The sequence below is a fragment of the Aulonocara sp. 'chitande type north' Nkhata Bay genome, linkage group LG16, assembly GCF_057382095.1.
Source record: "Aulonocara sp. 'chitande type north' Nkhata Bay isolate Kocher_YH1m ecotype deep benthic linkage group LG16, A_spYH_male_GT1.1, whole genome shotgun sequence".
NCBI lineage: Eukaryota > Metazoa > Chordata > Actinopteri > Cichliformes > Cichlidae > Aulonocara > Aulonocara sp. 'chitande type north' Nkhata Bay.
In genome coordinates, this window is record NC_141359.1 from 9,046,149 (window position 1) to 9,070,144 (window position 23,996).

General features: G+C 40.8%; 1 protein-coding gene across 1 annotated transcript; it reads left to right on the plus strand.

Moving 5' to 3' along the window:
- Nucleotides 1-327: 327 nt before the first annotated feature.
- LOC147310956 (putative ribonuclease ZC3H12C) lies at nt 328-23,168 on the plus strand. The gene is made up of 6 exons (XM_086265561.1): nt 328-426; nt 17,409-18,234; nt 19,169-19,308; nt 19,462-19,696; nt 19,909-20,015; nt 20,185-23,168. The coding sequence occupies exons 2-6, from the start codon at nt 17,522-17,524 to the stop codon at nt 21,696-21,698; spliced, it is 2,709 nt and encodes a 902-aa protein (XP_086121687.1). The 5' UTR covers nt 328-426; nt 17,409-17,521; the 3' UTR covers nt 21,699-23,168.
- The last annotated feature ends 828 nt before the right edge of the window (nt 23,169-23,996 follow it).

A 23,996-nucleotide genomic window follows, 5' to 3' on the forward strand; every position in this document is an offset into this window, starting at 1 on the left:
AGCACTTAATATTGAGATCATCACTGAAAAGTACAACACATTGTCACTAAGAATAGACTTAAGTAGGCTTTGATGTGCAAATAGTGTGAAATCATTCAATGCACAAACTGGAGCATAAAGGGACATATTTTGTGAATATGCTTTCACAATAGACTGTGAGGCGTAGCAATATCGTCTCTGGAGCAAAGTGCAAGAAACAGATTTCATGCAGATGCAGATCATGGCCGCTAGGTGGAGACTCTCAGGCAGTCACAAGGAAACGCTCACTGCTCGGCTGTTCTGTAGATTTCCTCTCTGACAACCACGAGATCCCGAGAGCAGCAGCGTCAGCATGCAAACTTTGCACTACCATGAGAGTTTTTACAAGGACACTTGTCGTAACATGTGATGGAGAATGAATTCAACACGGGAGGATGCTACGATAAAGTAAGTGGACATTATTTTGTTTTCAACAAGATATACAGTAATGAATAGTCATCATTAACGACATGCATAAGAAATGAAATACTATATCATGAAATACTACATATAATAGGGATCATATATGAATCTTTTCACACTGCCTGAACAAAAATGCACCAAAAGATTCCTTACTGATTCTTGGCAGTTTACATTTAGGGAAAAGAGAAGATATCAGTAAAGTAAAACATTATAAAAACTGGAACCAAGAATACAGTATGCACAGGAAATATTTTAACTTTAGTAAAATCAATATGAAGTCGGTGTAGCATCACAGACATGTCCAAAGATCGTTAATAGATATGGGACAGGTGTATAGTTATTCTATGTTGGGTTTTTTTTTAAAAAAACCAAATATTTCTGTAAAGTGATAGTGCTGAATGAACTCATGGTCAGTGCAGCTTATAGTCTGCAGACATAAGTGCAGTATACAATATAATTAGCTAATGTTGGGATAAAATTTACTTACTAAAATAATTCCTCATTAAGTATATTCAGTTTCCTTGTTCGTGAACACATACAAACACACTGCCACTCACTTTCTCACTAAGCCCTTTGTGCTCAAACATGTCATCTAAGCTGGGAGCTTGATGAATTGAGCAGGAACAGGAAAAACTGATCTGTGACACAGTGGCACAAAGGCAAATGGTTGTGAAGAGGTCATGGATTTTCTACACAATTTGTGACATGATTGATTGATTGATTGATTGATAATTTTAAGAGTCTTGTAGTTGTTGATTTGAGGTATAATCATGTTGGGCATTTGCACCATACACTGCAGATGGGCACAGCAAACGTTAATAAACGAATGAAGGAAGGAAGGAAGGAAGGAAGGAAGGAAGGAAGGAAGCCTGAATTATTAGGTTCTGGTGAGTGCTGTGTTTTGCGACAAATGGCCATCTTTAGACATTATCAGCTAATAATGTCAGCCATAAACTGACATATGTGTAAAATATTAGAATTTAAAAAGCAACTGAAGCACAAACTTCATGAGTGGGATGTACCACACAGCAGACCATAACCTTTTCAAGTATTGCAGTTAAAAATGCTCCAGAAGGCAACAACACCACAAGTAAAGAGATGTAGCTCAGTGATTTGAATAAGCTGCTTGTGTTGTAGTTTTAAAAAAATATAATTACTGTGCATGAGATGATTTTATGAAGGGGGAATAGACTATAGAGAGTTTTACATCAAACCGTTAAGCATAGCTGATGCTGAATTATGAAGACTGGCTCATTTTTGGAGGCAGACTCGTGTGACTTTTAGAGAAACTTCTTTTTTTTTTGCACTTGCACAGTGATGTCTTCACTTTTTCAGCCACAGAGGTTTACACTTGATTTGCACCCATACATCCTCTGCATATGTCCCCAAATGACCTTTTACCTCCTTCGCCTGCTGCACTGAGCTCCAGACATGACTGTGGCCCGCCAGGCAGAGCATGTGTGTGTCTGTGTGTGTGTAAATATGCATGTGTTAGCAGAAGTAGGACCACGGCACGCTCCCATTGAAAAGAAAGGGTGATGGTAAGGCCAGAGGTCTCTGTGGATGACGTTTGGCCCGGCAGCTGCTGGAGCTGCTCCATGCTTTTGTTTCTCTGTGACCCTTCTGACCCGGCACTCGCCCTGATGTCAAACACACACACACACTTTCGCACACCTGCACATAGTCAGACACATGACCCCGCATACACACACACACATGCAAGGATGTGCAGGCATATATGTAAATTTGATTATTTGCTAAAGCGCCCTGTAGACACATACACACACACAACGGTGCTCAATAGGCCAGGCCCTGTGGGGACGATCCATCATGACTTAATCACAGAGCTGTGAATTTATGTGTGAAACACCGTGTACATGTGCCTGATTCACTTTATGTAGCATTAAGAAATTTGTTTTGCTTCAGATCATTCCCATATTTTTTCTTCTAATTCTCACAGAGTGCTCGAAAAAAGTGAAAAAGAACTCAAAATCCCGCTAGCATTACCATAAACATCAAAAGACTTGGAACACTGAAGTAGGTCTGCAGGTAGAAGCTTGAAAATTGCCACAGGTAATTGGCAATACAGAAATATGGATGTTGTAGCATCGCTTTTCAGTTCTTTAGAAACAGGGGTGTACTGACAGGTCACCGCTGTCGACTGTTTGACTGATATTAGCCTGCAGGCAAAAAGGACCTGTATCAGTGTCAGTTGCTGATATTTCTCTGTCGAGTCCTGGCGAGCTTTGCTGGTAGCCAAGTCGTGTGTTGTGTGCCATTATAATTTGGTTTGTAATTTCCCAGCAAACAGTTCAATCTGATGCAGTAATATATTGCCAGTGTATGTTTCAGTCTTTAACCGCTTTCTGACAAACCAACAGTGAAAATTATCCTCAGTTACGGCCCTAATGTGCTTTTTAAAACTACAATTCCAAAGATGCTAGCCAAGTTGCCATGGAGGTTTTATTGGCCTCAGCTATGTGGTAAATCTCAGTAATGTGTGGCTGCAGAATCACTCCATCTCCATTACACCAAATACAAGCCTGCAGGAAACAGCAGGTGGTGTGTGTGCGCTCTAACATGTTTTCATGCTGCCTCCTTAAGTGACCCAGAGGGCACTGGCCTGAAGGCCAACCTATTGTTCTTTCAAAGTCCTGAGTGACCCCATCCCATTCCCCCCCCACCACACACACACACACACAAACCCCACACACACACCCGACACACACTGGTTTGTTTGACTTCCCTCTTCATAGGTAGCAGCATGTGTAGAGCCTGTTAGCATAGTATTGTGTGTGTGTGCGCGTGTGTGTCATTGATACCAGCTGGACTACCTCTTCCCCTGCCTGTTTCCACCCCTCAGGCCTTGTTAAAGGGCTGGAGTAATCCTTGCAGCCTGGATCAGTGTTTATCCAGTGTACTGTTTGAAGATCTGCTGCAGACCCTGCTCCTGGCACTTACTCAGCCCTCAGCGTGGATTACCTTTACACCCACACTTATTTCTATCCTTTTTGCTCTGTCCTTATTTGTTTTGATTACTTAGATCATTGATTTTAGAGTAAAAAGGACTCAACTGGATATTCACTGTTCAAGGACATTAAAATAATCTTTTAATGGAGGTACTCAGGGTGGTGTAGACAGGTTAAAGGTTATTTAAAGTAATCTGCAATCAGAGCTCCAGAACTCTGAAGTGAAACGCACACGACGCAGACCAGCATGTTTGGTGCAGCATCAAAGATTATAACAGACATCTCTAAAAGTTTCAAGTTTAAATTTACCCAGGTTGAAGTTTTAATTTTCCTGTTGGAACTCATTCGATACTGCAGAATGCTTAAAAAAAAAGGAGTAAAATGTGTTTTAATACAGTCCTAGTCTTGCAAAAAAGTAGTTTTAAATAGTAAAGGTGTGGGATATGATGGTGCAGAATTAGGTGAATTAGATCGGAAATGTGTACCTGTGAAATGCAGGCCACTTTTGATATTGATTCAATCACCGGTTGTTGTTATTCATCCAGATATAGGTTGGGACATGTATTAACCCATAGTTATATCATCCAGTTGCGCTGTTTTACATGGTGGTTTTCAGTGTAGAGTTGATATGTTCTCTTCTTGTCTGTATTTCCTTATCTGAATTTTAAACTCAACAAGACTCAGCGCAAACTAACCATAGAAATCCTTTGTAGAGGAACCACTTTGTAGTGACCCACTATCACACATGAGTGAGATCCTGTTCCAAAGCTGGGTAGAATATAGACGAACAACATAAATATGGATTTTCTGGATTATGGACACAATATAGAAATCGCTTATTAAAACACAAAACCCCAATTTTCAAAATGCTTTTAAGAACAGATGCATCAACCAAACAACTCTGACTCAGACGTGCAGTAACAGGCTTTACTGTCATGGCTGTGATCTTTATGTCAGATTAGGTAGCGCTTCCATATGCTTCCTCCTTTGTCTGAGGCAGAAATGCTGCTCAGGTCAAACAAAACTACTCGGATTTATCTTGTGTACACAGCGGCGGCGGCGGCTACTACACCGCGCAACACTGTGCCGTGCTACACTTCGATAGGGTTGGTAAGGTGCAGGCAGGCGGCCGGGAGCAGGACACCTGTTCATCCTGCGACTTGAAGCAGATGGTCCACATGGCGCCTGCTCCCCCGAGGGGAAAAACTGTCAGCTGAGCCCCAATTAAGGAGTCACTGCAAGTCATAGGGGAGCGGGGAGTGGGGGTGGATGATAGAGAGAGAGAGAGGAAAATCAGTCTGATAATCAAATAACTGTGACGTGATAATTGAACAAATCAGACTGTGGAATTAAAAGACATGATACTGCTGGTTAAGTTAGGAGCCCTTCTTTACTTTACTAATTACTAACCCCCCGACATGTGAGTCATCTAATCAGCATACACAGATATATGATATACTTAGCTATGCTTTTGTCACTTGAAACTAAGCAGTTTGTTTTTCCAAGTAAAAAAGTTTCAGATAATTTAATTGGACGTTTTTCTTTATGGTGAATTGGAAAGACTTATGTGAGAAAAGTGTGCCATATTGGAAAGATGCATCCTTTTAAGTAAATCTGTGCAGTCACTTTCAAACATTTTGTGTGCAGAGGTTTAAAAGGGAAAAACCAAAATGTGTAGTCACAGTGTATTCATATCTGCAGTAAATAGTCACACAAAGTTCTGCTTTTGATTGCTTTTCTCTTAGCCCGTTTGAGTCGGTTGTTTTTGCTGGCGCATATCAGACTTAAATTCCCTTCTCAAACAGTTTCACATAATCCAGGTCAAAGTTGTGTTGCCTTTTGTTCAGATGCAGCATCTTTTTATCTGAAGGGATGTTTGTTGTGTTTTTTAAAAATGCTTCTTTAGTTTTCTGTGAAGGTTAGAGTTCGCCAACTGTCCCCAAGTGTCTAAACAGAGCTTTGCAGAGCCACACCTACATGCTGTAGCTGTGTGAACTGTCACTTGTTTCAGAAATGGGTGGAACAGCCGGTCTCCTCTGCTCTTGGTTTTTAAGCTTGGCACTTGTTGCAGGGAACACAGAAGCAATAACAGACAAAAAACTTTGCTGAAGTGAAACCTTGTTTAAAACAATTAAACCTTGTTTAAAACAATTAAACCATTGTCATCTGTGGAGGTTTCTTTCTTTACGTATGCTTGGCCTCTTTTCCCCCTTGCAAACATCCTAGATGTTTGCAAGGGCCTAAGCTACGATCCAGTTTAGGCATAAAGTTAATCCTGTCAGGGAATGTTCTTTTGGAGGGCGGAACATATCAGTAGCCTCTGGATTGGTTGAATTATTATTTTCCCTTAAAGATGTGGGAGGATAAATCTCAGATTTCAATTTAGTTTTATTTTAAAGCTCCAAATCACAACAACAGTTGACTCCAAGGCGCTTAAAGTTACAATAACGCAGAGATTTCACGGCGTAGGGGCTGTTGACATCCCCAGACTAGCTGTACTTTAAGACAAGTTGCCTTTGTGATACTTTTTCTCTCTTCTAAAGGTCATCGCCAATCATCTGTGCTGGTGAATCATGATGGCTAACGCCGCATACGATCCTTGCTGTCATTCAGGGCCTTTGAATTTCCCATCATCCAGGAACCATGCAAAGGGACTGGGGCTCTGTTTGACAGAGTTTTTTTGTTTTTTGAGGAAATGAGTGTGTTCAAAGCGTGTACACAGTAGACAGTACAGTAACAATTCACACCATAAGGGAACCAACGGCTTAGACAATGGATAATACAATGAAGCATTTCTTTAGCAGAAGAAGTCCACATTTCACACTATAACTACCAGATATGTAGATGCCAGCACATAACACACCTTTATCCATCTGAGGTTTCAGTCATCATCGGTGATGACTCCAACTCAAATCAGTCAAAGAAAAAAAAATCAGTCTAACTGACACACATTTAAAAAATAAAATTAAAAAAAATTATTTAAGGGACAGATTCAGAGTTAATGCCTGTGATGACTCAGAGGGTTCTTTGTTTGAAACTTTGACAAACTCTGCACCTACATCTTTTTAAAGTCTTCCCTGTAGAGGGAGTGACACCATTATGCTGCCTGTGTTTATCATGGGCGTACACAGAACAGGTATTACTGCTTGATGTGGTCAGATTTGCATTTAAAGAACCAGTGATGCCTACTGTAAAAACATAGCGAGTGCTCAACCCTGAGGGATAAATTCTGAGGCTTTAGACAACAATGGGAGCAGGCCAACAGTTTTGCATGGCCTGGACTTTCCAAGTGAGCCAGGTTTGGCCGCTTTTCATGTTAAGTAATTTAAAGTAATTTTCCTGGATTAAGAACCATGTTTACCACATGTAAAGTTGTTTACCATGGGTTTTTCCTAAGCAAGCAAAGGGGGCCTTATATATTTTTTCTCTTTTTGTTTTTGGAAGACAAAAGACAGAAGATTAACTGGCCAACCGAAAAGTAAAACAAAAAATAAGGGTCACTTAGAGAAGTTGAGACAAAGAATGAGGGGGACGCACGTTGTGGATGGTGTTGGGAAGAAGTATGCGAGATGGGGGAAGACAGACGAACTAGAAACAGCTACGGGAAAGCATCGTCTTTGTAATAATTGTCGTTATTTTATTTATTAAGAGAATTAAGAAAATGAAAGGAGACCTATTCATCTTTACTTTTGGGCTCTAATAAAGTAAAGTTCAATGTAATCTTTATTTATCTTGTATTGGTGGAGCGTGGGTGTCGAACATAAGGTCCGGGGTCCAGAATTGGTGTTGGCCAGGCAAAGACTTGAATCTGTTGCATTGGACACTTTGGAAAATGTGAAGGAGGGCATAAAGTTTTGGACTTTTTTAACATATTTTAGTTACATTTTTCAGCATTTTCTGCTTACAGAGACATGATCATTCATATTGCACCACAGTAATTAAGCAAGACAAAAAATTAAATAACAGAAAAGTTCCAGTTTTTTCACTGTTGACTATAGACAATTTTTTCACAATGGGTCTCCAAATAACAACATTTTCTGTGAATTAATGGAAACTTTCTGTTTTATAGTTACGGGACAATCTGCACAATGAGCTACTGTAATTTTTTCTGTAATTTTTCACATCTCTTAAAAACGTCATTGAAAATTTCTTATATTATGTGGAAAATCTAGGACATACTGTTGGAGTTGCACTTCCTTTTCTTATATTAAGCTGTGTCAAAGATTTAATATGTGGTTAAACTTCTTCACACTGATAGAAGTGGGAAGTTCAGTGGTCCAGCGCCTTGAAGATCAAGGTGGACTGTATTTGACCCCTAATATGAAATTTGACATTCCCGGTGTAGAGGTTGAAGCCCTTCAGTATTAACGCCCCACCCTTTGAGCCAGCTTTCTTCTAATTGGCTGCCCCACAAAAACAGACGGTTTGAACAGCAGGTGGCTGCTGTGCATCCACAAAATTAGCCAAAGGGCTACTTTTCATTTTTAGTCCCCGATCAGACAAAAACAACAACTAAGAACACAGACCTACACATCAGATTGCAATTCAGTAGCGCACTTCTATATTTCCCACATTCCCACACACATTTGACAAGAATTCAATTTGCAGAGTCATGAAAAATTTATGAAGTTCTCAAAGCAAAATACGATCAAACCTGGGACTAGTAGTATGCACCTAACCGAGTGTCTTGTTAGTGTAGCTTTATGAGTGGCATGCCACATAAATGACTTTCCACTGAGACTGTGTGGGCTTAGCTGGAACATCTTCCTGACTGTCGTCCGCTGGCAATATTGACTGCATTTCAAATGGAAACATGCCACATATGACTCTACACGAGACAAGACAGATTTGATCAAAGAGCCATTAAAGGTCAAAGCTCCACTACGTGAGGTTCAATTTGAATTTAAAGACCTGAGATTTGGTATTGAGATTTTTTTATCAAAGAATTTCAGAAATTCGATTATGAAACGTCTCAAATCTCAACAACAAAGCTACTTTCAGCTGCTCCCTTATTTACAAGGGCTTGCCACAGCAGGTAGCTCCACCATGTTTGATTTGGCAGAGTTTTTTATATCGGATGAAATCCTGTCTACTCCCAGGACCTAACTGAGATCTTTTGCTTTTTGCTAGCCAGATGTGTATAGATGACGTGCACGTGTAAAAAGTGTGATGTGAAAATAGCACTTGAGCCCATAAAATGATCAGGAATGTTTGAACCATGGTCGCTGATGAAAGGAGCTGAGGGGTCTTTTTTCTAACCTAGACTTCTACGCAATTGGAAGTCTTTTTGCAACTAAAGCAGTCGCCCCCTGCTGGTCATTAAGGATACCTCCGGTTGGCTTAACTTTTCAGTTTTTGACTCTGGTATACAGTCTGTTATTTATATGTCAATCAACATTCCCTCGCTGACATCTACATTTAGATTAAAGGAATTTAATCTGCTCAGGAGCACAATCTTCCCCTTAGGTGTTTGCAAACCTCACACAGAAATTGTTAAAGATTACGTTTGTTCACGGGATGTTTTAAAATGTGTTTTTATTATTCTCTGGAAAAATAAAATCATAAATATTTTTCTATCTAAATTTGAAATGACTGGTTAACTTGAGCTGTTCAAGTCCAGCCCGACCTCCTTTGAGACTGAAAAATTCCTCCTGATTGTAATGGCTGGGGGTTTTTTGTTTTTGTTTTTTTTACTGCGTTAGTTTGGTGTCTTTTGCTCACTGCAGCTTCCTTCCCCACCTGCTAACTTTCCATAAGAGAGATGCATACGCACTCGTAGGCGATCACACTCCTGACACCCATTTTGGGAAGCACACACTACTTTTAACATAATTGTGTCATTGTCTGAGTCAAGCCAGTCCTCCCACCATGAAACAAAGATGTAGAAGGCAACAGCCGTCTCCACCGAGCCAGGTGTTACGCAGGGCTCCATTCTGGGTGCTGTTTTTTCTTTCTTTCCTTTTTTTTTTTACTCATTCTTTCTTGTTGTGTATCTGTTTGTGTGTGTGTGTTTGTGAGTGCATGTGCGTGTGTGTCTGGGTGTAATAGCTCTAAGGACGGTGTGTCCGTGTGCAGCTGCCCGCTGAGGGCCCTCCTTTGTATCCCCCTCCCCTCTATTGTCAACTCATGCCTTCTCGTCCATTCATGGCTGATGGTCTGCGGATGGTCTGGTGATGTGTGCGTGTGTCTGTGAGGGGTTGGGAAGGGGTGGAGTTACCCTACTACATCTCACAGTCCCTTTTTTATTGGTGGAGAGGGGGGTGATTGGCATGTGTACAGAAGGAGATTTGGTGAAGAGACGAAAGTGAGCTGTGCGAGGAGATTTCTGTGCTCGTATTGGTGGGCAGACTCACAGTGAGGAGGGGACGGTAGGTGCCTTAAACTCCATCTGCTGTCAGTAACACTGCTAGCCCTGCAGCTTCAGGACACATCACTCTGCTTTGCAACAACAAAAAGAAAAAAAAAGGAGAACTTCATGGTTGATCACTTAAGACTGCTGCCAGACTCGACCAGGAAACTCATTTTTTGCTCAGCCCCACTTGGACTGGCAGCTTTCTCCAGTTCTCTAGTGGATACAAGACATTTAACTTCCTTTTTTTCCATTAAAAGAAAATCGGGCCATACTCCTGGGCTTAGTCCTCACCACTTTACTGGGTCATTTTCTTTTTTAAAATCTTTCCCACTTTGTGCTTTGTTGCTGATATGATCCAGAGTAGCATGTCAGGAGACACTTTGTAGGAGTTCTTGGTTCTTCTGTGCTTTACTGCCTTGCTGTTTCTCGTGGAACTGTTCGGTAAGTCTTACTAATTTACTTTTGTGCGTTTAGCTTGGATTCGCGTTGGCCCGTTAAAGGCGCTGATAACACTGCTGTCATACTTCATCCTGGATTATCTGCAGTATTTTGATGGGTTTTTTTCACTCTTTTTTTTTATCATGAAATCTCTGTAACCATATAACCTAATGATAAACATATGTGACCAGTGAACAGACGTGCTGTAATACTACAACAGTTAAAGCTGCACAGTCTTTGTTGCTGTAACGCTCAAACGGGGACATTTATAGACTAATAATACCTGTTAGTTACTGAGTGTGATTTTTAGGACAGCGCAGTTCACTCTGGAAGGTTGTCGTATACATAAGCATCACAGTCTGAGCTCACAAGTGAAATTAAGACAAGGCCGTTTGTGGTTTTAAATCAGGGCTCTTTGGGGGATTCCTTGGGTTTCCCCCTCAACGGGTCATTGGTTAGGTTTCACTTCAATTAAATTAATGTAAACAAATTATAGATTATCATATGTGCTGACGAACGTTAGCAGGGTCTGGACCACTAAATGTCTCCGTATGATGGCCTTTAGTTGAGCAGCGAGGGAGGCAGAATCAGACTCTGCACAGCTTAGAGGTGAAACCGAGTGCTGTCCGCTACCAGAAAAAGCCACATGACAGACAGTGGTGATATGTATCAATGAGGATGAATCTGGACACCACCAGTTGCAGTCAGGGAGGGTGTAGGAACAGGATGCTTTCAGGGAGGTCCCCTGTGGCTTCAGCAGGCATCTGTTGTCCCCACCACCACTCCCCCAATCCTATATGCACCCCCACCCCCACTCTCCGCACCCTCTTTGTCCCCCTCCCAGCCGGTCGCTGGCGTGGCAGACTGGGTCACTGCTGTACTCAGCCGGCAAATGGCAGCCATGCGGTGGCCCTGAGGGACTGGTCGGGGTCTTTCCTCAGGGGAGCTCATCCTTCCACCCCACACCCAAGGGGGCTAACCCGGGATCACAACACATATAATGATACGCACAGACCACTGTCAGGATGGGCAGGGTAGGTCAACGAAGTGCAGACTGCAGCATCTGCTCAGTATGGAAAGACTCTCAGCTTCCCCTCGATGAAACACTGACTCACCGAAGTTTGGTAGACAAGTTATTCTTTCCAATAAAATACACACTCAAAATTAAAACTCACGGTAGCTGGCAGTTTGTGAGACTCTTTCTTTCTTTATTTTATCCAAAGGGACTTAAAGGATCGTTACAGTTCTTCAAGATTTTGATGCATGTAATTAAGTTTTTTAGGAGACTAATCAACGGCTATGCATGCTCAGCTAAATGGTTTAAGCTAATCTGTCACTGCAGCTCATCTTGTAATATATGGCTGCTCAACAAAAACAGTATTCACCAGCAATTGCATTTTTTTTCACCCATCTCTGATATTTCATACTGAAAAGAACAAAAAGGTTGGTGATTTGACACTGTGTGGTGGCAGAAGCTAAAAAACTCACCCTGTAACTAAATATAAAAACTATGTAAACTCTCTCCGTGTATATTAACACTATACAGTCATCTGATAGGCTGAGTTTCCTCCCTACAACCAAGTCCACATTTAACCAGGAGACAATTGCTTGTTTTCTGTACTTCAAGATGGGCTATTCCGGATAGACAGCAGTGAACAGAAAGTTCATTCAAAACTAAAGTTTAGCATGTGTAGGGATCACGCCAGCTCTGAAACCACTAAGCTGTTGGAAGACACCCACTCTTATTTTCATGTCGGCTGCACACCTGTGAATTATCGCGACTGCATCTTGCATTGTGGTGACGCTGTCATGTTACCAAAGACTGACAGATATACAAACACCTTCCAACGTACTCAAAAGTCTCCTTTGTAGCACTTCTTGCTGCTGTACAGGACTCTTGAACTGCATTCTTGGTTTATGATCCACACCCACAGCATCAACACTTATAAAACTAAATGAAGCAATAGATGCTGCTGTTCAGTGCTTCAAAGTTTAACTGGACATTTTCAGATATTGTACAAATCCACCAGCGATATTATTTATTTATGTATTTAGTATGTTTGAAACACAAACTATAATAGCTTAATTGTCATCCAGGTCTTTGTGTAGTATTAAGTAACATTAAAATGGAACTGAAATATTATAAGAAATACTACAAGGAACAGCTAATGGCATTCCTCGTGAGTTATTGGAGTTTTTTTTTTTCCTCTTGGTTTTCCCAAAAACTTCCATGCAAATACATTTGTGTATTCACACTCCTTTATATGGCACACGTATATAGTGCAGAGATCACACCACATGTCACCGGACTGCCTTATAAGTGGGTTTTCACACTTGCTGTGTCACTCTCACATTTCTGCTGACTCCTCAGATTCCGTCTGGCATCCTGCGACTGAAGTCCGCGCGGCTGATGCATAAGCAGGCATGCTTTGCATGTTGATGTGCTGGTGTGGGGGGTGAATGGGTTTAAAAAAAAAAAAAAAGCCCCTGCCTCCGTCTGTGCATGCTGCTCGGGCCGAGAGAACAATACTCCCATCACAGGAGGACAGATTGTGTGGCAGCTGCATTGTTGAAGGACGGCACGCCAGACACACTTCTTCCCCCCCGACACACACACAAACTCACTCTCGCTCTCTTCCCCTTTGTGCCTCTTTTGTTTTTTTTCTGGTTTTTTTTTTTGTTTTTTTTGCTGGACTAAATTATTCCGGCTCTCTTGTGGCATTCAGGATGAAAAACAGCGGCGGTGCAGCTTAGACGTCGGGGGTCGGGACATTAAGAGGCCCCTGCTTTCCGGTGCTTTAGCGTGCGATCTGAGAAATTCTTCTTTAAACTATAACCATAAATAGGAGCACATACAGAGTGCAGAAGTAGCTCTTTTGAAGTGATTTGCAAACAACTGGTGAAAAAATGTATCTTTTGAAATAAATGTTCAGTCTTGTATGAGGAGCAGCTTCATGAAGTGAACTGAAGTCTTCCAATGCTACCAGACAGTATTTGTTCACCTTGTGTCAGCACATAAAAAAAATCTGCATTATTTGTCCAGAGCAGCATAACAGAGTATTTTTCTTTCACAGAAATCTTTTTTTTTTTTTGACATCGTACTTTGAAGAACAACATTTGAAGAAGATGCACCAAACTTGTAAATAACATTCCCGTTCACTTCTCACAGATCTCAGGGCAGTTTCATGCACTGGAAGTACCCTCCGTGGGTATTTCCACAGATAAACAACCTTACATGCAAACACACAGTTGTTGGTATTTGTTTGTGATGTGAACCGTTGTCACTAAAAACTGAAGCAGGCCCACTCTGTCCACATCATACCAGTTACAGGTGGGGTGTTGAGGCAAGTCATCATATGACTGGTTTTCAACTGTCACTTCCTTTTTCTATGCCTCTGTTTGAAGATAAATTTTTTTGTACCTTTGAGGTACCCTCAAAGGAGGATCTTGGCTCTGTCTGTTTTTTTATGCATGAAGCCAACAAGACTAAACTAGGTTAACGGGTAATTTGTATACAATGCTTTTTCTTGCTTTCCTTCATATATATTGTGCTAGAACAGTGGATGTTCATGTTCAATATGAACCAAACATGAGGCATCACGCTCTGATTCACAGAATTTTTATCTACTCTTGGATCTGTATGTCAGTGAGAGTGGATATTATATGAAATAGTCATCTCTGGCAATCAGCTTGGGCTGAAGAAGCCCCACCCACCTGGTGTACAAACCTGCTGTTTATGAAGGGCAGGAACTAGGCCGAGCGTAAATAGTTGATTTTATTTTTCTTGGCTGGTTCAGTTGTACAATTTTTGTGATCTGCTGATACAAACAAACAGCATTTTTTAATGTAAAATATTAAACTTCACTGGATATAACTTATTTCCCCCTAAACTTGAGTAAGTTAGAGGATATTTTTCTTGCTTAAATATCTAAAAACTACATGCTATGTGCAAAAATGAAAGAGTTGCTTTAAACCACCTTTATCCAACATATTTTACCTTACCAAACAAAAGCTGGTGCAGCAGATTTACTTAAGAAAACTAATGTCAGGTGCTTACACTATTTTTCAGTATCTTTATATATTTATAACTTTTCTCTTTTTCACTCATCTCCATAATGTTTACCTTGCCTCCGTTGCTCATACCGAGGCTGCTAGCAGCTAGCTGGTGGCTTGCTCTGAGCGCTGGACAGCTTTATTTCTTTTCTTTTTCTTTTTTTTCAAATGTTCATGTTTAGCTGTGTGAGGGTGATGTAAGTGTGATTTAAGAATATTAAATATCCAGCACTATCAAATAAAGGTACTATTTTGAACTTTAAAATATGCCAGGCTTATTTAGTATGCTAAATAAAAATATGGAACCAGATATATAGTATTTCTCCCCACACCCTCTAGCAGATCATTACATGAAGGAACCTTTTAAAAACAAGCGCGTCCATGCTCACAGGTCCACAGACACAAACTACACCCTTTTTGGCTCCCACCTCAAAGCACACTGTGCGCTGTCGATCTTACGTGCTGCACAGTAATGTTTAATATTTAGTATTTACTGTTATATTCCCATATATCATCGTGATGTTGTTTATTGTATTGCTCTCGTTTTCTTCTGCTTGTTTTCTTTTTTTCTTTCTCAACAGGTGATCCAGGTGATTGATATATGCATTTTTTTTGTCTGCTTATTTAGTTGGTTTTTGTTTTTTTGCCCTTTATCCCCGTCCCTCTTCTCCGTTGTTTTTCCCCCTCTTCCTTTCTCCCCTTTCTTTTCCTCATTCAAGTCTGTCCCGTATCTAGCAAGTGAAAATAAAAAATAAATAAAATAAACAATAAAAGGTGAATCAAATGGACCATTACGGCAAGGCTGGGATGGTCAATTTGGTAAAGTAAATCCGTTGGGCATCTTTCTTTGCCTTTAGACAATAATTCTGATGGCAAAGGAACCAAACGGGACAGGCAAAAAAAAAAAGACATAGTATTTCTGAGGAAATGAGCAACATTTAAAGTCAACTCAAAATGAGGTTATAGCTACCAAAAGCATCGGTAATTTAGTGGATGTTTTGTGTGAATACACTGGAAGTAAACAAAGACATTTAATTTCTTTTTTTAAAGTGGTCACTGAACAATTTACAGATCACTCTTTGTTTCAGCCAGTCTGTGCACCCCCACACAACCAGCAGGCCACACTCAGAGGTTCTGAGCAACATTAGGGGTTTCTCTCATTTGCTACCACAGATGGAACTGAGAAACATTCAGGAAGGCCACATAAACACAAACACTGACTGCAGTGTTAGCTGGTGTATCACTGACTGAATTTCATAAACATTACTTAAGATTTTATGTTGTGGATTTAAATAGAAGTACAGCTTTATGTAATGTAGTTTGTGTCCAACTGTGAGGATTTCTTCTGGGCTTTCGGTGATCAGTAAACTAACTGGAAAACATAAAACATGTACTGTGTTTGTGTTAATGGGCAGTTTGTAATTTTTCTTTGTCATGGTAGCTCACACAGCTGTAACAGTAACGCTTGTTTGTGTCAGAAAGAGCCCTCTTTTTATGATTTTGATAGGACGATTTGAAATAAGTGGAAAATGTGTTTTTTGACTCATGTCACGGCCAGCACCTCCTGCCTCTTAACATTAGCTTTGTCCAGTCAAAATGGATTTAATTTATCATACATATATCCATGGCTTTTTTCATAAATTATTCTTAATTATAGTTAATCTCCTGTTGGCTGCTCATGTTTGTAAATTTCGGCTGTACCTTTTCTTGCTGCACGTTTAGATTTTGAATGTGCAAAATGTGCCAAGCAGTTAAAAATGCATTTGATTCTGTATGACAGCTTATTCTTACCTTTACTCTGAGGACACAGATGTGCCAAACAGGGCTGCTAACAATAAAATCATGTTTGCAGTGGGTTTTCTCACTTACTCAGTGAGACAGAAAAGTTAACGCACTCTGTTGAGTTATCACACAAAACGTGTCCGATGACTTGCCACAAACTTTGCAGATCTTTGTAATTACTGTAACGTCACGTCGTCACGTTCATTTCGGTTTCCATTAGTGAATGCAATCACTAAACGCATATGAATGAATTTTGCTCATATTTGTTTTGAAATGATGTATCAAGAAGAAGCGCTTTTCTATGTTTGAGTATGAAGTCACCACAATATGAGGAGACAAACAATGTCAATCCCATTTTAGAAGTTACAGCTAGTGCATGCATTGATTAGGTAAGCGGAGAATCTGCCTGTTGGCCAAAAAGGCTTTTATTTTATTTTATTTTATTTATATTACTGGTGTGAAGCAGCAATGAAGTGTTTCATATGGCAAGATCGTTGGCCTATTTCTCACTGAGCTGTTGTTTCAAAATGTAAAGTAATGTATTTCACAAAATAAAATGCATATGTCAATAAGAATAAGAATGCCTGCATATGACAGAGTCAAGTTTTGTACTCTGTACATATAAAATGAGGTGCTTTAAATCGTAAAGTATCAAACTGAAGAATTAAAAATGCCTTAAGCAGAGGGCTGGATATGATTCAACAGTGTTTCTGACAGTGCTGCTGTTCTTTAGCAGATGAAAATTGCCCGTGCTGCACAGTTATTACGTCTGTGCTGGCTTCCCCTCATTTGCTCGAGGGGAAGGTGTTTAGCGTTTTGTCCCAGAGCTGTTATTTGTTTGACAACACAACTCATCACTGTTAAAATGCAAATCAGTAGAAGTTGGTAAAGATAGTTTTCAGCCTGCATGTTTTAAGCATCATAAAGCGTGCACCATCAGCAGCTTTTCATTTGAATCTTGCAGTCAGAACTTAATATGCAAATTAGCTATTGGAGCAGACAGACTCTGTCAAGACGCATCCCAGGGCAGAGGAGGTGTTGCTGCTTTGGGCCCTGCGTTTTTTTTTCCTTTTGATGAAGAAGAGGCGTGCTTGAGATGGGAGGAAGAAGCAGAATAAAATACCCTTACAGCTGCTGGGGAGAATTTTTATTATCATTGGGCCATACTTTAGATAAACAGATTTTTTGGTTTTTAATGTTTATGACATTTCAATTGTTTTTTATGTAGAAGTTAATGGAGTACTGACCACGAGTGTTTCTGTATTTGAACATAAATGCAGTGTAGTGCCCTGTGTCCTCATGTGATGGTATCACATGACAAGTGAGTATATACTGAGAATTTAACCAGTTCCTTTTTATGTTTTAATTCCCAGGTACCCTCACAGGACTAGTTAGTAAGTGAGTTAAGTATCAGTAGTAACAGTGGGGTCAGTCAGGTGTTTGGGAGGTCACGGAGGTAGTGGAGCTGGATGTATGAGAAGGATTCATGGGCCTGAAGGACCATCTGGAGGATGGGACAGGCCACATCCTCAGCCCAGGGCTGGATCTGGACTACCTACACGTGGAAGGTGCTGAACGGCAGGCTGGGAATTTAGGAGCGGGTGTCACTGTTAAAAGCAGCAATACTGCTGGTAGCAGAGGCATTAGCTCTATCATTCATTCAAGCAGCAGTAGCAGTTGCAGTAACTTTTCTGAAGAGAGTGCTATCTCTGACAGTGAAGATGAAAGGCTCCAGACCGGGTCTGGTTCTGACTCTAAAACACCGCACCACGATCAGCTTCACCTACACCAAAGGGAGGAGTCCTCAGTCTTTCAGCCAGTCAGGCTGGACCTGGCACCAAATACATCTCCTGGAGACCCCCCGGAAACATCTCTGACTGACCCCATCACACACTGCCGTACGAAGGTGGAGTTCGCTCTCAAACTAGGCTACCCCGAAGAGCTAGTGTTGCTGGTCCTGAGGAAACTAGGCCCTGACGCACTTATCAATGATATACTGGGAGAGCTGGTTAAACTGGGAACCAAAATAGAGATGGATCAGCAAGGAGGTCAAGCTGTCTCACAGTCTCCCTCGTCCTCTTTGTCCTCCACCTCCAACTCCTCTCTGGATTCTTCTCGGCTACTGTGCCGGTCCCACCTGCTAGAAGACAAAGAAAACCTGCGACCTGTTGTTGTGGATGGAAGCAATGTAGCCATGAGGTGAGGAGGAGAAGCTTTGGAATATACTAGGGTTTTGTTCTGCTTTCATGTATCTACCTCTTTACCTCACAAAGAGTGTAGCTTTATTACTTTATATTAGGCTTAAGAGCCTAACATATATAGCTAAGCTGAAAGCCATATAACACACATTTAGAGAAATGCTTATTTGTTGAAAACATGCATTGTTTAGTTTTCTGAATTTTTGTAAATCCAGTTTTTACCAAAACCATTTAAGAAGATATCAGTTTAAAACTATTAATGTTAGTTACATGTTACATACTATACATGCTGAGACAAGCAGCAAGACTCCGGCATGCAATAGAGGAGACATCGGTGAAAACAGGTGTAAGATTGATTTAATCAGATTTACTAAGAAACGAGTTGGAATACAGATGGGTTGCAAAGTGGCTTGCAGTGCTTTATATTGCCAATTCGATGCATAGAAGGGTATCAGCTAATTCTAGCTGAGCTTGAGATTGTGGCCTGTGTGAACTAATGCTATGCCTTTGTAGTTTGTATCACTGGTTTGTAATTAGTGACACAAAGTGAAACAATTGTTCATTGTGGGAAGATGTAATACGATTATGTAATTTTTGTTTTTGCTAAATTGTTTTTCAAAGTCTCAGCAGTCAGGGAAGACAACTATTTTAAAAAACAGTTCTTTCTCTGAGGGTTGGATTTACAACCTTAAACCTCAGATGGTTACAATCATTAGTAAAATGCAAAAACACATCTTCATCAACAATATCAACCTGAGGATACTCTACATTCAGATGCCTAATTCAAGAGTTTGACTTCTAAGCTTTTTTTGTGTTACTTGATTATAATTCAAAAAACATGAAAAACCTGCCATACTGACAGTATGACTATGACAAGCAAACAGGCAAAGTTTAATCTTAGCTGTGTGGCTGATGCTTGCCTTCTGTTTGTGTAGTCATGGGAACAAGGAAGTTTTTTCCTGCCAAGGTATCAAGCTAGCAGTTGATTGGTTCTTGGAGCGAGGCCACCGTGACATCACAGTGTTTGTCCCTGCTTGGAGAAAGGAGCAGTCGCGACCTGATGCTCTTATCACAGGTAAAAATTACAGTCGTTGTCACAGTTGAAAGTCCCAGAATAACAACAGTGTGAAGGATGTGATTTAATATCCTGCTCTTGGAAGCATTTCCTATTATCCATTAACTCTAGTCTTTCTCTCTATATTTAACTATTGCACCTCTCCTTGTTCAGACCAAGAGATCCTGCGGCGTCTGGAGAAAGAAAAGATCTTGGTTTTCACTCCATCACGACGCGTTCAGGGACGTCGTGTGGTTTGCTACGATGACAGATTCATCGTCAAACTGGCCTACGAGTCAGATGGTATAATTGTTTCAAACGACAACTACCGTGACTTAGCAAATGAGAAGCCAGAGTGGAAGAAATTTATAGATGAGCGCCTGCTGATGTACTCGTTTGTAAATGACAAGTAAGCATATCGCACCAGCACAAGAAGCAAATCTGTTGGATTTCCTTTTAACGTCATTGTTTCCCTGCACCTTTGAACATACTAAATAACATGCTGTCTTTGTGTTACTCTAACCAATTTGTTGTTAAAAAAAGGGAGAATTTCAACTTATGTCTGTGTTTGAAAGAACTCAATATTTGCATCTAATTTCAGTCTGTTAACTGTATATTTAGATTCATGCCACCTGATGACCCGCTGGGACGCCATGGACCTAGTCTTGAGAATTTCTTGAGAAAGAGGCCTGTTATTCCTGAACATAGAAAGCAGCCATGTCCTTATGGTAATAAAAAAAATGTTTAGTTATGTTTCTTATCAAATGCATGCTTATCAGCTATGCTGCAGAAGATGTCTGCTCTTGCATAGTGGAATTAGATAAAAAATTGTACGAGAATAAATGCTTTTTATTCCAGTACAATGACAAAAAAACTTCACATTTTTTCTTCCATTAGGAAAAAAGTGCACATATGGCCACAAGTGCAAGTTTTATCACCCTGAAAGGGGTAGTCAGCCCCAGCGAGCTGTGGCAGATGAACTCCGTGCCAGTGCCAAAATTTCATCAGTAGCTTCAAGAGGCCTGCTGGAACATGCCCTGATGGCGAAGAGCCAAAAAAATGGTCAATCAGAAGGAATGGCTGAGGCCCCGCTGATTCGGGATACCGGAAAGAAACAGCCAAATCGGAGCCTTCAGAGCTCCTTCAGTGAGCTCTCAGAGGACAAAACTCAGGTCAGTTCCAAAGTGGAGGAACAGAGGAGAAACAGCAGTCTTAGTGGCAGCTGTAGCAATAACATTGTAGCACATCCTGCTCCAGGGGGACCGCCTTCATCGGGACATCTGGAAAGATGGGAACACCCTGCTGGAAGTACTGGATGCAGCTCCGGTATTGCCGGGGCTTCAGGACCAAACAAAGCTGAATCTTATTACAGATGCAGTTCTCCAGTGGTGGGCTACAACTCTGTGGTAAAGGCTTATTCGGGACTCAGTCTTGTAGTGCCACAGACTCCTGAATGCTTCTTTCCAGGTGAGCTCGGCACAAGTTCACTGGCTTCAGATTGTAGCAGTGAAAGCAGTGTCAGCTCAGATTCTTTCTCTCCCGTGTTAGATGATAGCCCCAAGTGCCATCACCATCATCCCCACCACCACCACCATCATCATCACTACTCTGGCCAGTACCCTCACCAGGCAAGCCGTGTTTCTCCTAGTCTGAGCCAGCATTCTCCTCGTGGCTATGTCCATCCTCAAGGACTTTGGAGACAACGTGATTTTGGCATAGAAGATACTCCAGCATCTGTCGCCTCTCGCATTTCGCCACATCACGTCAACACCGCTTCTGTCTACATCCAACCCCAGCAACAGCTTCAGCTGCTCGCCAATTTTCCAGGGGAACCACCTCATCCACAACATCCACCCCAAACACCCACTACTCATGCCCGGTCTCAGAGCTTCCCTCGAGGCCACAATATGGTGGGCTCCCTTTGGCCGGAACATGGGCTTCAGGACAGAGTGTGTGAAGGCTCACCAGTTCATTCTAGAAGAAACTACTCTGTGCGAACCCAACAACCTCAGCACCAGCAGAACTGGGACCCTAATTATGAGCCACCCCCTAAGCCTTACTATGATCTGTTTTCCTATAAGAGTTTTCCACAAGTCCATGGACACTCTCCTTGGGGCCAGCAAGTTCATTCATCACCACATGGCCTTTTAATACCAGGTCTTCCATCGCTTTCACAGCAGTCTCTTCCATCTGTCCCTACCCACAAGAGCCACATGCCCTCAGCAACCCAGCACGCAAAGCCAACTGCCTTGGGTCGATACCAGGACCTTAGGGAGAGGGTGTTTGTTAACTTGTGCGGCATCTTCCCTCCAGATTTGGTGAGGATGGTAATGACCAGGAACCCACATGTGACGGATGCTCAGGAGCTTGCAGCTGCCATTTTAATGGAGAAGTCACAGCACAGCTCTTGAATAAACACAGTGAAGTTTTCATCTTAACTAAACTCGTATTTGCGGGGATATCCTCTGTAAGCTTAATAAAAAAAGTCAAGTTGGGCATACAGAAACCAAAATCACAAGATACGAGACTCCTTCAGCTGTTAACACGCTGCCTTTTTAATGCTATTATTATACAGAGAAATACCAAAATTGCCATACTTTTTTTCTAGAAATATGCCTGCTACTTCTGAACGTAACATAGGAAAAGGTAGGGGTGCATCTGCATGTTTCATCTTTTTTGGTTATGAGTCAAAACAGCACTGTATTTAGGGAAGCTTTTAAGGTGTTTCAAGGGTGGCAGTATTGTTGATTTTAAACTTATTTATTTGTTACATTTAAGTTATTTATATAATTTTAAAATTATTTTAGTTTTATTGCACTTTTTGTTATTTTTTTTTTCTTCAGATCATTTCTTTTGGCAATCATATCAGGGTATAATTATAGCCGTTTGCGCTGTTTCTCTGTTTCTAATTTTTTTAGTCACTGAGATGACAACATTGGGTATGTAGCTCTAACATTTTCAGCATTAACGTGGCACGCACGTATTTGCCACATTGCAAATACAGCCCGACCATAGTTGACGCTCAAGTAAGCCCAACAAACGGCTTTCTTTCTGTGCTGACAGGTGGCAGATCAGTTGTTGCGAGATTTTGTGGATTTCCCCCAACAAGGAAGTGAAACTTAACCAGCACCCACAAAAGAAGATAGCAAAAACTCCACTTGAAAACCCCAAGCTCTTGTTCACTTTTGAATGAGAGTTATTTCCTCTGTTAGGATAGCCCTGTCAGCTGACTTCACGGTTCATCACGCGCTGTTCCTTTCCATCGCTAAACAATATCAGTGTGCTAAATCAGGTTCAAAGTGTGGCAACTGGAAATGTTTATGGGGAACAGATTGTTGGTATTGTTTTAATTTAAATTATGTGTTAATTTATTATACTTAATGTTTGTGAATGTGAGACACGGGGTATCGTTTATCAGTGGTGGAGGGTTTATCTGCCTCTAATGCTTTGCATACAGTTGTGTTAACTGCACAGATCCACAGTTTTTTGTTTTTTTTTTAGTTTATGAGACATTGAATAAAAAAACAAAACAGGCACCGGGTGAGAATCATAACCTTAAAATCACTACATCACCACTGAACTACATTTTGGACCATGGTAGTTTTTTACTTTGCAGGGTTTTTTTCTCAGGAGATATTCATGTTTGGTTTCAAAGTCTGTGGTTCTGTTAAAAAAAGACAATAAAAATAGTTTTTAATAACTTCAACTGATCCTGACCATCACAGACCTCCTTAAATACCAGCAGGGCTCGTATAGGTTTCCAGTTATCCTTACTTTTTTAACCATATTTTTTTTATTTATATATTTATATTCATAATAATTTTGCAGTGCCCAAGGTGACTTCTGTGAATTGCCTGTTTTCTCCCAAAAATCGAGGGGCGGGGGGGATTTAAAATATATTTTTAGTGTTTTAAAATTATTTTTAAGTTGTGTCTTCTTAATGCAGCTTGCTTGGAGCTGTGTGTTTTTGAATGAAATTATGATAATTTATTTTTACTATCTCTGCCAGTGAGGTTATTTTTATTACCCGAGGAACTGTTTGGAAAGCTAACTCTCTCGCCTGGTTAGCTTAATTTCAAGTAGCCTGATGACACCTCTCTTAGTTGATACAAATTGTATCCTATATGGTGAAAATAAACATTGTTTTATATGAAAATGTGAGAACAAGTTTTCAGTTGAATATTTTTATGTGGCAAAATATGTCGCCCGTGATAGTTCGGCTTTTATGTAAGGGGGATTCTTGTTCCCTGTTTCCGGGTGCAGTAAAGTCTCAAGTGCACTTTTTGGATATAGTTGTGTGTATTGTCGGTGAACGGAAAGCAAGGTGGAGTCTAGCTCAGAAATGGTGAAACCTCTAACACTGGTTAGCTAGAGGCTAAGTGGGCACACGCTCATAAAACAGTAAAAGTGATCAGGGTTAAAAGTTTTATAACAGAAAGAGCTTGTTAAAGTTGTTTTGTGATGTGATTGGCTGTTATTAAAGTTTCCTGGCATCACACTCCATGGGAGCAGCAAACGCTGTAGCTAGCTTGAATGTTCCAAATGTTTCTTAAACACTTTCCAGAAAATGTATTTCTTTATTTCTGTGGAGCTTTCTAACATCAAAAAACTTTATTCTCAAACCCTGGAGAGTTGTATGCAAGGCATGAACAAATGTGAGTAACAGTCTGTCAGGTTTTTGGTTTTTTTTTTACACATTTTTTCTCTTA

Excerpts from the sequence above, each read along its gene's own strand:
- LOC147310956 (XM_086265561.1), top strand. The coding sequence starts at position 17,522 with ATGGGCCTGAAGGACCATCTGGAGGATGGGACAGGCCACATCCTCAGC. Across the intron at positions 18,235-19,168 it reads GGAAGCAATGTAGCCATGAG|TCATGGGAACAAGGAAGTTT; the intron begins GTGAGGAGGAGA and ends CTGTTTGTGTAG. Across the intron at positions 20,016-20,184 it reads AAAGCAGCCATGTCCTTATG|GAAAAAAGTGCACATATGGC; the intron begins GTAATAAAAAAA and ends TTCTTCCATTAG.